The sequence below is a fragment of the Myotis lucifugus genome, unplaced genomic scaffold (assembly GCF_000147115.1).
Source record: "Myotis lucifugus unplaced genomic scaffold, Myoluc2.0 scaffold_734, whole genome shotgun sequence".
Lineage (NCBI taxonomy): Eukaryota > Metazoa > Chordata > Mammalia > Chiroptera > Vespertilionidae > Myotis > Myotis lucifugus.
Window position 1 is genome coordinate 14,726 of NW_005871782.1, and position 12,191 is coordinate 26,916.

The window sequence follows — 12,191 nt, forward strand, 5'->3', positions numbered from 1 at the left end:
GGGATGTGTAGACAAATGGCCTGGCCTCGGCCCCTCCCTCGCCTCTGGAAGTCCTTCCCACGTTTCCTGCCTCTGTCAGGTCTGCCTCCTGCTTGTGACCCTTGTGAAACCCTCCTTCTCTTGCCCTTGAGCTCCCCGGGGGCAGTGGGTCTACCTTGGGACCATTCCCTCCTCTTCCCTGTATTCAGCACAAGCCAAGCATAGGGACCACGGGCAGCGGATGCCACCGAGAGACCCAAGTTTTACTCTCAGAGGAAGGTCCCAGTTAGGTGACCTTTGTGCAAGTCCCTGTGGCTGTGTTTGGCCCCTCCAGACCTGGTGGGTCCCGAGCAACATCAGTGGCTTTGTTTTGTATTAGTGAAGGCCTCGGCCCGTCTCCTCATGACTGCCTGTCCCGGCTCATTTGTCACGCAGCAGACACACACTGACGCTTGCTTCGTACCAGATGAAGCTGAAGCTGGGTCAGCCCTCATGGGGCTCACAGACAAATGCCCAGGCTCCCCAACATAGGCAGATAATGCTAAGACTCCTTCCCTCTTCCGTAGGTCTGCTCCGGTCACAGAAGATCAGGAGACAAGGTGGGTAGGAAGCAGGGTGATCTTGGAGCCTTTTTTTTGAAATGTTCTAAGTGAAGCCCACCCCAGCCAAAGGGTGCACCATCTGCCCACAGCCTGTCTCGGTTTCTGCTTGGTTCTGGATGCCAGGAAAAGCCTTCTCGGGTGTTGGGGGTCCTAAAGACCCCCCTCGAGTTCAGTGGTTTGCGAGAAGGACTCAGAACTCAGCAAAGCTGCTCTGCTCATGGTGACGGCTCATTGCAGTGGAAGGATGGAGTCAGATGGAAATCAGCACTAGGACAGCCCTTAATTCTCCCAGTAAAAACGTGGGCAACACACACAGCGTTACCAACCGGGGACACTCACTTGAGCCTTGGTGTCCAGGGTGTTGACTGGGCTCAGTCACGTCTACACAGCTGACTGCCCTTCCTCTCCAGCCCCTCCAGAGGTCAAGCTGACACCTCCCCCCTAAATCCCATTGTGAGCATAGACTCTCTGACATGGGCCAAGGTCCCAGGTAAACAAAGTCACTCTTACTAGGCAGGACAGTCCCAGGACTCAGAGTAGCCTCCCAGGAGCCAGGCAAGAGCCACACTTTTCCTTGGAATGTGCGGGGTTAATCCTTGACCACACGTTCTCCTACATCTGTCACGTGGCCTGCACACTTGCCCTAATACTGCCCGGGTGACACAAGAAGCCCCAAGCTAAGAAATAAACACCAAAAGCCATCTTAGACCAGTACTGCTGTGGGGATACTAAGTGAATGCACGTTCTCAATGCATTTTTGAAAAGACCATCTCATTCCACGCCTTCTGGAGATGAGTTCACATCCACAGACATAAAATACACAAGGAAATCATCCACCATGAGGATAAGTAGGCAGATAAAATAATCAACAGAATTAGACCCCCTCCCGGGTATCCTCAGGTAGAAATGATTAAAGACATCCAAGAAGGAATTATACAGAGTGACAGATAGATGAATGGACAGACAGGTGGGTGGGTTGAATAGATGGGTATGTGGACGGGCGGATGAGTGGGTAGATGGAAGAATGGATAGGTGGTTGGGTGGGTGGGTAGGTGGGTGGAGGGAGGGATGGATGGATGGATAAATGGATGGATGGATGGACGGATGGATGGATGGATGGATAAATGGATGGATGGATGGTGGATGGATGGATGGATGGATGGATGAATGGATGGATGGATGGATGGATGGATGGATAAATGGATGGATGGATGGATGTATGGATGGATGGATGGATGGATGGTGGATGGATGGATGGATAAATGGATGGATGGATGGATGGATGGATGGGGGACAGGGTTGGGGTGTAGATGGGTTGAAGTTTCCCTCCAGTCTGATTGGAGGCATCAGCTCTGAGGTCTGTTCTGCGGGGCACCAAGAGAGCGGTCCCCTTCAGAACCACATCTGGAAGGTGGGTAGCAGATGGTAGGCCTTGAAGGGCAGGTGCCACTCTTGATGCTGAGGGTGCACCAAAGCCAGATTAGACCATTCTTTTGGATTCCAAGAACACGGGACAGTATTTTCCACTTTCTTTAAAAATAATAATAGGGAGCCTTTGAGATTGTGCTTCCCAGCATATGTCATCAATTTGGCTCAAATAAGTCCTTATAAAAATTCAAGTAAAATAAAAACAATAACGTGGCCTGTGTGTTTCCCTCTCCAGCATGTCCTGAGGTGACGAGAGAACAGAGAAGAACACGAAAGAAAATACCAGATGCCAAGAAACCTCTGTCCGATGCCCTCTGGCCCTGGACCTCGTCCCACCTCATCCTGAATCCCAGTCCTCGGAGGGTGCCTGACTCCTCCACCCCCTCTGAAACCCAGCATCCTTTTTAGCTGCTTGAACACGTTTTTGTAATGATGCAGTAGAAGTGCATTCGGGAAAAGAATCCGGTTCTCAGCCCTCCACCCTTCCAGACTCATGAGCTCACAGCCAAGAAGAGAGAGAAGCACAGGGCATGGCCCATGTGTCCTCTGGCCTCCGAGTCCCAGCCACTCCACAAAGTCCTGCTTTAAGACCCTTCTCTTGCTGGACACTGGCCCAGGTTGGAGCCATAAATGCCCTCCCCACCCCATACCCCCCCCGCCCGGCTCCCTGGCCAGACCTGGAATTCGTTCTGTGCCTTTCCTCCCAGAATGGCTCCCGCAATCCTGGGCGTCTGGCCAGGAGGCTCAGCCCCCCAACAGAGCTGTGCCCTGGGCACCTTCAACCTCATGGCTTTTCATTTGAATGGCCCCCTTTTTCTCTGATGACATCGACGTGGGAGCATTGGAGCCCACAGCACAAGTGAGAGCTGCCCTGGTCATCCTTGTCCTCCCTCTCGATCTAGAACTTTCTCAAGTCCCTTTAAAGCAGACGCCATGCCACAGGGCCATCGATCAATACCTCCAAAGGGAATGAGCTGCCCCCACTTCTCCAATACCCCAACACAGACTTGGGATGTGCCCCTTGGATCCCCACCAAGAGCAGAGGCTGAGAAGCCGACTCTGAAATAGGCTCATCCTGGAAACACAGACCAAGAAAAAGGAAGAAACAGGGTATGGGTGTTCGTTTGTTTCAAAGGTCACCTGGGGATATAAGTTCCAGTGGACCGGATGCTACAGCCACCTGCATGCAAAGGAGACAGACTTTTCTATTATGGTCCAAACACCAGTCAGGTGGCCTCTAGAGGTAGTGAGTTCCCCATCTTGGGGGGTATTTAAGAAAAGGCTGGACTATGCTTGCAGAAAATGGTCCTCGGTGCCCCCTCCAACCCTAAGAGTCTCTATTTCTATGAATCTGAGCAAACATTGAGCAGGCACACCCCGGGCCCCTCTTTCTGGCTCTGAAGCTGGCTCCTTAGCTGGTTGTCGTCGAGGTTCAGTTGAGCCACCCCAATTTTCAAGTATGAGGTTCTTGGCTCAGTAGAAATGTCTGATGCTTCTCGACCTGGCATGGCAGGGGCTGCGTTTAGAGCTCTCCCAACAACAAGAGGGAGTTGGTGGCACTGAGCACTAAGAAAAGGGATGCCCAGCACTTTGCCGCACCAAGGAATTGTCCCAACGCCAGCCGCTCCTGCCTTGAAAAATGCCAGGTTTCTGAGCTGCTTTGGGCCTGCATATTCTGGGACCCAGCATTGCCCTCAAGAGGCCAGGACATTTGGGGGCCCGGTGGGGTTTTGTAACTTATAGTTCTGCTCTTTCCCAAATGTCAAATAAAGAACAGGGACCTTGTTCTGGGCCCAGGTGCCTCACCTGGAGCCTGAGGCAGCAGAGGATGGTGGATGGGCCTCCCTAGACTGCCCTCCGCAAGGCCCCTCTATCCCAGGCCCTAAACTCCAGGTTCAGGTGGCCAGCCTTGCTCATCTGAGACCAACATGGTCCTAAAAGGCCCAAACTCCCACCCCAGTGAATGCAGTAACTCCTGGAAGGCCTTGCTGCAAGGGGAAAATAATAAAAAAGGAGCCAGGGATAGGAAGCACTTCATTCTACTTCATTCTACCCAATCCCAGGATTAGTAAATGCCTGCAGACGGACAAAGGTGCTGACCCCGTTCAGCCCTCAAGGACCCTGCAGGCTAAAGATCCTGGCCACACGCAAAATTCCAACAGGTTCACCGTGGTCTGCCACCGCCCCTCCGGACCACCAGCACCACAGACGACCATTGGGCAAGCAGAACCAAGGACCCCAACTCAGCCTCAGCAGTCCTTCCAGAACAAAGAGAGACCCCTGAGGAGGCCCTCGCCAGGCCAGCCGCCTGTCACAGGTGTGAGACGTTCTGTGCAAACAGGGCCACCGTGTCCAGCCAGGCTGCTACCCCCACCCTCTGAACTGGCTTTGGGAAAGATTTGTATCTGTGGGGCAGTTTGGGCCCAAATGCAAAGGACCTGGATCCCTTGTCATAAAGGAACGATGAATGGACTTTCCTCTTGTGACACGTGGGGGCACCCTAAGTCCTGTTCACACGCCCATTCTTCCCATGGCGAGTCTTGCGGTTTTTAAAGACAAAAAACAATTCATTATGATTACTGTTGTGATGTGAGAACATCATTTCCATAAACTTGGGGGGATTTTTATGTGAAATAAACTAAACTGAGAACAGAAGTTTCTAGGGTGTTTTTTTTTTTTTTTTTGGTGTTTTTTTTAGAAGTTTCTAGTTTTGCCTATTTCCAAGGGCTGTGGCCCTTGCCAGTCTTAGGTGAGTTTCAGAGGAGAAAATGTCAACAGCTCCGTGCCTTGGGTGACCTTGCATGACCTTGAGCCATCATCTGTCCTGTGTGGCTTCCATCTGTCATCTGTAGAGGGGGGGCCTGATGACTTCTCCCAATGCCCCTTCTGACTCTGCTTCTCTGTGATTCAAGTTCATTTCCTGCCCCTAATCCTTCCTGGAATCAAACCCAGTCAGCAGTTAATAGTAATAATGATAATATCAATAATAATATGTTATTATATATGCATATATAACTATACATTCTATTAATTACTATAGCATTATCATAAATGTACTATTCTTATACTAATGGGAAAACTGTTTCCTCTCTACACTCAACACCAACCCTGACACCAGATGTGGGGGCTTTTTCCCACGCCGAGCAATTCTCCGGGTCTGGGCAGACCCCAGTTGAATGTCCTATAATTTAACTGAATTCTGACACTGCCCGGAGTTAGTGCAGACCCCACAACTGCCCCATCAGAAGCCGGTCAAAGTAGCGGGCGCCCAGGTTACCCACACTTCTGTCCCACTTGGCTACAAATCTGGGTTCCCATACATCCCCCCACTTCAGGTTGGACAAGTTGCTATAGCAGTTCACAGGACTCAGGAAAACCGTTGACTTGCTAGGTTAGCAGCTTTTGTAAGGACTAGAGCTCAGGAACAGCCGGATGGAAGAGACGCAGAGAGCAAGGTTTGGGGAAGGGGCTGCCTCTCCGGGCACTACCTCCGGCAGGTGGAGGTGCTCCCCCGCCCGGAAGCGCCCTGAGCCCCTTCATTTAGGGTTTTTGTGGCAGCTTCGTCACACAGGTGTGACTGATTAGATTGCTGGCCTTTGGTGATTGACTCCATCCCCAGCCCTCTCCCCTGAAAACTCCATCCTCCACCACACGCTGGCTCCCCTGGCCACCAGCCCCCGTCCTGTGGTTCCAGGGCCTTTCCCAGGCCACACCCTCAGCATAAACTCAGGGGCGGTTGCAAGCACTTGTTACAAATAGCAAAAGGCTCCTCTTTCGTCTGTATCATTCTGGAGCTGTTTCAGGAATCAAAGAGAAAAGTCCAAATAGTATAACAAAAGATACGCCCTCTTCTCACTTAGCAAATTACAAGGGTCTCAGGAACTGTGTGCTGGGACTAAGACCAGATCTCTACTTAATAGAAATCACAATAATAATAAAATAATAATAATAACAGCCTGTGCCCCACTAGTATGGTCCTCATGTTACTGGGGGGACACAGCACAGAGAGATGACATGGCCCACCCAGGTCACACAGGACAGCTGGGGGGCTAGAACCTTCCCAGGGCGGGTAGAACCTTCAGTCCAGATGGACACCCCAGCACCATCGTAAGCAGCTGCTTGAACTTGGGCGAGGGTGTCCCTCAGCTTCCAGGGGTACAGAGCGCGAGCGGCAAGGTCATGCTCCACCCACCCATCCTCAGGCTGCTGAGAGGCACGAGGCCAAGCCCAGTGACTCCTCCAGGCCTCACATGATCCCTGGATGACCGGCCCGGGCCACCAGCACGGCTACCTGGCACTCACCATTCTGGACCTTAAGCCCATCTTGGCGCAGCCTCCTTGGACAGGGGAGTTCCCAGCGCAGGGGGGTTTGGGTGGGGTGCTGGCACTGCTGCTGTAGCTGGTGATGGAGTGAGGGGGGTGGCGGGGTGGTGGGGTCTCTTTCCTCAGGGCTACCAGAACCAGTGCTAATGTCAGGGTCAGGCCAGAGGACACGCGGGCGGGATATTTTTAGGAAGGGAGGATGTGTGGCGCCTTATCTGCCACAAGGGGGGGTGGGGGGGCGGTCTGGCTCGAGGGGGAAGAGGAGAGTAAAGAGAGCAGGAGGAGGGAAGAGGCAGCCGGGGTGACATCCACCCGCAACCCCTCCCGCCCAGCTGGCCCATGACTAATTTAGGCAAAAGGCAGCGTGGAGCTATTTCCATCCAGAGGGAACAGGTGCGGGGAGGGGGGGGGGGGTGCTTGCTCCCACCCCGTGGGCCATGCTGCCAATTGGCCACGTGTGGCCTCCCTCGTGGCGGCCTCTGGGCTGCCCGGGCCTATAAAGGTGCCAGGTTTTTCTCAATGAAGCCGGGACGCAGCGCAGTGCAGCGTTGGACCCAGCGGAGTGCCCGGGATTCAGCAGGCCGAGCGCGATCCCCGCCGCCCCTCCGCGTGGAAATGAAGTGCATCGTGGGCATCGGAGGGTGAGCGGCCTGGGCGCCCGAGGGGCGGCCTCGCGGGGGCCAAGGCGCACCGGAGCGCGCGGGGAGGCCGCGGAATGAATGGAGGGCTGGCTGCCTGGGGTCCCAGGCCTGCGGCCCAAGGTCTGAGTGTGGGGAGGGGTCTGCGCGCTTGGAGGCTGGGCGCGCCCATCTGGCTGGGCGCGAGCCCAATTTTAAATTTCCAAACGGAAATTACTTTTCCCCCGCTATACTCAGTGTAAAACCAAAAGCCAGTGGGGAGAGAAGACTTTCTGAAGCCCAGACAGCCCCTTCTAACAGGCTGGGACCATCTTGGTGGGAAGGTGGGGGAGACACCCTACCTGGAGGCAGACAGTGGGCAGGTGGGGCAGCCCCCGGAATGGCATTCCGGTGTGACTGCTGTCAGCACCTGGCCGTCAGGAGCCGTGCTTCCCAGGGTATTTAAAGTCTCCATTTTGCCCGGCTGGTGTGGGCTCAGTGGTTGAGCATCGACCTGTGAACCAGGAGGTCACAGTTCGATTCCGGGTCAGGGCACATGCCTGGGTTTCGGGCTCAATCCCCAGTGGGGGACATGCAGAAGGCAGCAGATCAATGATTCTCTCTCATCATTGATGTTTCTAGCTCTCTCTCCCTCTCCCTTCCTCTCTGAAATCAATAAAAATGTATATGAAAAAATAAAATAAAAAATTAAGTCTCCATTTTATTACCAATGATCAGGGCTTTTTAAAAAAAAAAAATAATATATATATATATATATTTTTTTTTTTTATTTCAGAGAGGAAGGGAAAGGAAGGGAGAGATAGAAACATCAATGATAAGAGGGAATCGTTGATTGGCTGCCTCCTGCACACCCCCCACTAGGGACGGAGCCCACAACCCAGACATGTGCCCTGACCAGAATCAAACCTGGGACCCTTGAGTCCGCAGGCCAACACTCTATCCACTGAGCCAGACCAGCCAGGGTTGATCAGGCCTTTTAAGATGATGCTAGGGAAGCATTTCGCCTAAGCAGGGGCTTAGGGACAGAAGGTCCTACCCGGGGAGTTGCCCTGGCCCCTTCCCTCACTTGGTTTAGACTTTTTTAAAATTAAATTTTAGAGAGAGGAAAGGGGGAGAGAGAGATTTGTTGTTCCCCTTATTTATGCACTGATTGGTTGGTTGTTGTATGTGTCCTGATGGGGTGTGCGTGGGGCAGGGGGGAGGGGGAGGGGGGTTGAACCCAGAACCTTGGTGTATGGAGACTATGCTCTAACCAGGTGAGCTACCCGGCCAGGGCCCTCCCCCACTTGCTCTGCTATCGCCCAGTTGACGTTCCTAATACGTTTGAAGGAGGGCCCCTACATTCCGTTTTGTTCCAGGCCCTGCAAATTCTGTAGCCACCGTGAGGGCAAGGCGTGTCTTTTAGTAAGGACCCAAACGCATGTCAGGGATGTTCTAAACTGCTCCCCCTTAGTATCCGAGGGTCCCCATTCCTGTCGGCCCTTTTAATCGGCTGCAGCTCTCCCCTGTCCCACACCTGGCTTTCTGCCTCTGATTCCTAGAATAAAGACCGCAGGTCAGAGGGACACTGATTTCCAGAAAGGCCTTGCAGTGACTCTTCTATGTCCTTTGTCAGCTCCAGGAGGTCAGAGTCTCGCTCCCTCTGCCACAGGGCGACCCCTCCCCCGTCCTGGTCTTCCTGGCACTGAGGGTCCCCAGGATTCGGGACTTTCAGTGCTAAAAACAGAGACATGCTTGGCAAAGCAGGGCAAGTTGGTCACCTGCTTTTACAATTGCTTTTTTTTTCTTTTCTTTTCTTGTTTTGTCTTTTCTTGGTTACAACCAGTTCATAAAGTTGAGTGCCTCTTTTAGTTTTGCAGTGAACTACTGGTTTTTCTATTGCAAATATTTTTTTCTCCACCAGTTTGCACTTGTTTTAACATGTTGACCCCTCCCCCCCAAAAAAGAAAAGCCCTACTAGGGCTAAATCAGTGGTCGGCAAATTGCGGCCCCTTTTGAGTGTGGCTCTTACACAAAATACCACGTGCGGGCACGCACATACAGTGTGATTGAAACTTCGTGGCCACACTCAAGGGGCCAAAGAACCACATGTGGCTCGCGAGCCGTAGTTTGCCGACCACTGGGCTAAATCATGCTTGGATCTCAGTTTCCCCATCTGGCTCCACCTCCTGGGTTTGCAAAGACGCTGTAGTGAGTTCTGTGCTCAGGATGGTCCTGCGCCAACCAAGACTGTGTTGGCTATTTCTTTTCATACTTTCTGCTCCTTTTCGCTGCTTAAAAGGCCTCCTGTGACTCTAGGCAAATAACTATCCTCTTGGCTGTAAGGTTTTACAGTTCTGTGTTTATATTTGAGTTTGATTTGGGGGGTGGGGAGGGGGAGTGGCTCAGAGCCCACCAGGCAGCCTCACCCTTATGATGTCTCCACAGCATGACCAACGGCGGCAAGACCACACTGACCAACAGCCTGCTCAAGGTGCTGCCCAACTGCTGTGTGATCCACCAGGATGACTTTTTCAAGGTGGCCGCCCTCACCTGGGGTCAGGAGGAGTCAGCCCAGGCTACCCTGTCCTCTGCTGCCCACTGTGGGCTGGGCACAGACCCCTCCCCAGTCAGGAGAGCAAGGGATGGGTGTTCTCACTTACTGAGCAGCTACTATGCACCTGGCACGTTAGACTGGCATTAAACTGATGGAGACGCTGCAGTTCCCACAGGGGGTGTGCCACCAGACCAGTGCCACGGTGGCCTTCCAGGCACTTTCTCCCTCTGCACCTCCACTTTCCCGTCTGCAAACTGGGCTGAGCCCACCCTCCATGCTTTCTGGAGGGTGAGGGGTAAGGAGGTGATGGATACAAAGTCTCCTCCCTCCTGGTCCCAAGAGTCATGAGGTGGGGGAGGGGAGTGTCCCAGTGCCAGCCTGAACCCCACCCAGCACCTCAGAGCCTGTAAGCATCCACTGCAGAGGGTCGGGGCAGGCAGCCCCGCCAGGCCCTGGGCCCCTCACTGTGGGCTCTCCAGGCCGAGGGGCCCACCCAGATCCGGTCAGCCCGGGGTGGTGGTGAGGCGGGAAGGCGGGCACTGAGCCCGGGGTTCGGGCTCCTCTGTTTCAGCCCCAAGACCAAATCGCCGTTGGGGAGGACGGCTTCAAGCAGTGGGATGGTAAGGACGGCCGGCGGCCCCGCGCCCCTTGCCTGCACTGTCCCCCCTTCCCCGACTCTGCCAACGCCGCTCTCCCCGCCCCCAGTTCTGGAGTCCCTGGACATGGAGGCCATGCTGAGCACCGTGCAGGCCTGGATGAGCAACCCCCAGAAGTTCGCCCGCGCCCACGGGGTCAGCGTCCGGCCGGACGCCTTGGACACCCACATCCTCATTCTGGAGGGCTTCCTGCTGTACAGCTACAAGTGAGTGGCGGCGGGTTCCCGCCCAGACACTCTGGGCCCTCCCAGGGGTGGGGCTCAGCTCAGAGGGCTGGGGCAAAACCCCCACTTCTGGGGGAAACTGAGTCCTCCCTCTTGAGCTCAGCCCTCTCAGGCCGAGCAGGGGGCTGGGCTGGACCCCTGGCCTCACTGTGGGACCCGGCCAAGACATAGCACCTCTCTTGGCCCATCCAAATCGGGGGCTGCTGTGGGGTGTTCCTGGGCCTAGCAGGAGACTGGCCGATGCTGGTCCCCTCCCTGACCCCTACACGAGCAGCCCAGACCCCACCCCACCCCAGCCCTCATCACCCAGAAAAGTCCCCGGAGGCCGAGGCTGGGGGATGTGTGCCTCTGGCCCCATGAAGGAAGCCCATAGCGCTGACCGTGTCTTCCACCCCTGCCAGGCCCCTGGTGGACTTATACAGCCGACGGTACTTCCTGACCGTCCCCTACGAAGAGTGCAAGTGGAGGAGGAGGTGAGCCGGGGCCCCGTCTGGATTCCCCGGTGAAACCAGGAAACCACCAATGCCCCCTGGACACAGGCCACCCTGAAACCACTTTGGCGGCCAGCAGGCACTTAGCTGCCCATGCTCTGTTCAGAAGCCCCAGCCAGGGACCTGGAGGCATGGCCCACCTCGGCACTGCCCTAGGCATCTCCCAGGCTCAGGGGGTGGAAATGGCAGAAGCCGGAGCACCCAGACCCCAGCCATGGCCCCTGACTCAGTGGTATTCTCCCTGAACAAGTTCACATCCCCCAGGCTCTGCTCATGGTACCGCCTTGGGCAACATGGCATCACTCATTCTTGCCAATCTCTCTCCCCAGTACTCGAAGTTACAAGGTCCCCGATCCCCCCGGCCTCTTTGATGGCCACGTGTGGCCCATGTACCAGAAGTATAAGCAAGAGATGGAGGCCAACGGCGTGGAAGTAGGTAAGGCCCTGAGTAGTATGAGTGAGGCCTGGCCCTGGGGGGACCCTGAGCCCAGCCCCTCCCCACGGGGACCAGTTGGGAAACCTGGAAGTCCCTCCTCAAGTCTCACTGCCAATCCCTCTTGCTTTGGACCCCGGAGGCTATTCTAGTCCAGCAGCCTGACTGCAGGTCGGCTTCCTCCTGACCCAGTCTGCCGGCTCCCTGTGCGCCGGCCGCCTCCTCCTGGCAGCAACCTGGTGCCCAGCAGTTGTGGCCCTGACCGCGGCCTTTCTGATTTCAGTGTACCTGGATGGCATGAAGTCCCGTGAGGAGCTCTTCCACCAGGTCCGGGAGGACATCCAGAACTCACTCCTGAACCACTCCTAGTGGCTGGGGGATGAGGGGGGGCCCGACCCCGGACTCGAGAGACACACATACAATTCCGGCCACAGTACGGCCAGGCTGGCGGCGTCCCAGCAAGATACCGCACGACCATTTCCCTTGGTGGATGTCTGTACATATGAGAGTGGAGGCCCCACTCACAGCCCAGCATCTCAGGGCCCTGGGATCCCGCCCTGAGATGCCTCTGTAACCTCACAGCAGCTTACGTATTAAACCTGATCCTATTTTTTGTAACTGTTGGAGTTCAGCCTGTTGTATTTCAGGTGCCAAAGAGAACCCTCCTGTCCCTTCTCCTTGCTTCATTGGTGGCCTCTGGGGGTGGGGGGAGTGGGGGGGCCGGCACTGAGAGCTCTGGACGGTTAGTCGCCACCTGTTGGACCCGTACCAACATGACCCCAGGGGCTGCTCGGGGTTACTTGCGGCTTCAGTTTCTCCAAAAGGGAAATTTCCTACCAGCTTTCTTTTTAAAAAAATTATTTATTTTTTTTGGGGGGGGC

The 12,191-nt window shown here is 55.0% G+C and overlaps 2 protein-coding genes across 3 annotated transcripts in view; both read left to right on the plus strand.

Annotated features, from left to right (window-relative positions):
- Nucleotides 1–2,831, plus strand: part of ATCAY (ATCAY, caytaxin) — a 16,266-nt gene extending 13,435 nt beyond the window's left edge. The window contains exons 10-11 of the mRNA XM_023746817.1: nucleotides 546–578; nucleotides 2,717–2,831. Of these exons, the coding sequence (XP_023602585.1) occupies nucleotides 546–578; nucleotides 2,717–2,831 (148 nt within the window). The remainder of the gene's footprint in view (nucleotides 1–545; nucleotides 579–2,716) is intronic.
- Nucleotides 2,832–6,844: 4,013 nt separating this feature from the next.
- On the plus strand, nucleotides 6,845–11,928 carry NMRK2 (nicotinamide riboside kinase 2). Of its 2 annotated transcripts, none has more exons than XM_006105908.3 (7): nucleotides 6,845–6,973; nucleotides 9,398–9,488; nucleotides 10,078–10,126; nucleotides 10,212–10,368; nucleotides 10,788–10,859; nucleotides 11,207–11,313; nucleotides 11,594–11,928. In XM_006105908.3, exons 1-7 carry the CDS (start codon nucleotides 6,852–6,854, stop codon nucleotides 11,677–11,679), a joined length of 684 nt encoding a protein of 227 aa, XP_006105970.1. In that variant the 5' UTR covers nucleotides 6,845–6,851; the 3' UTR covers nucleotides 11,680–11,928. The 2 variants fall into 2 exon arrangements, with proteins under 2 accessions (XP_006105970.1, XP_023602584.1); XM_023746816.1 differs by having other exon boundaries at nucleotides 11,207–11,309.
- The last annotated feature ends 263 nt before the right edge of the window (nucleotides 11,929–12,191 follow it).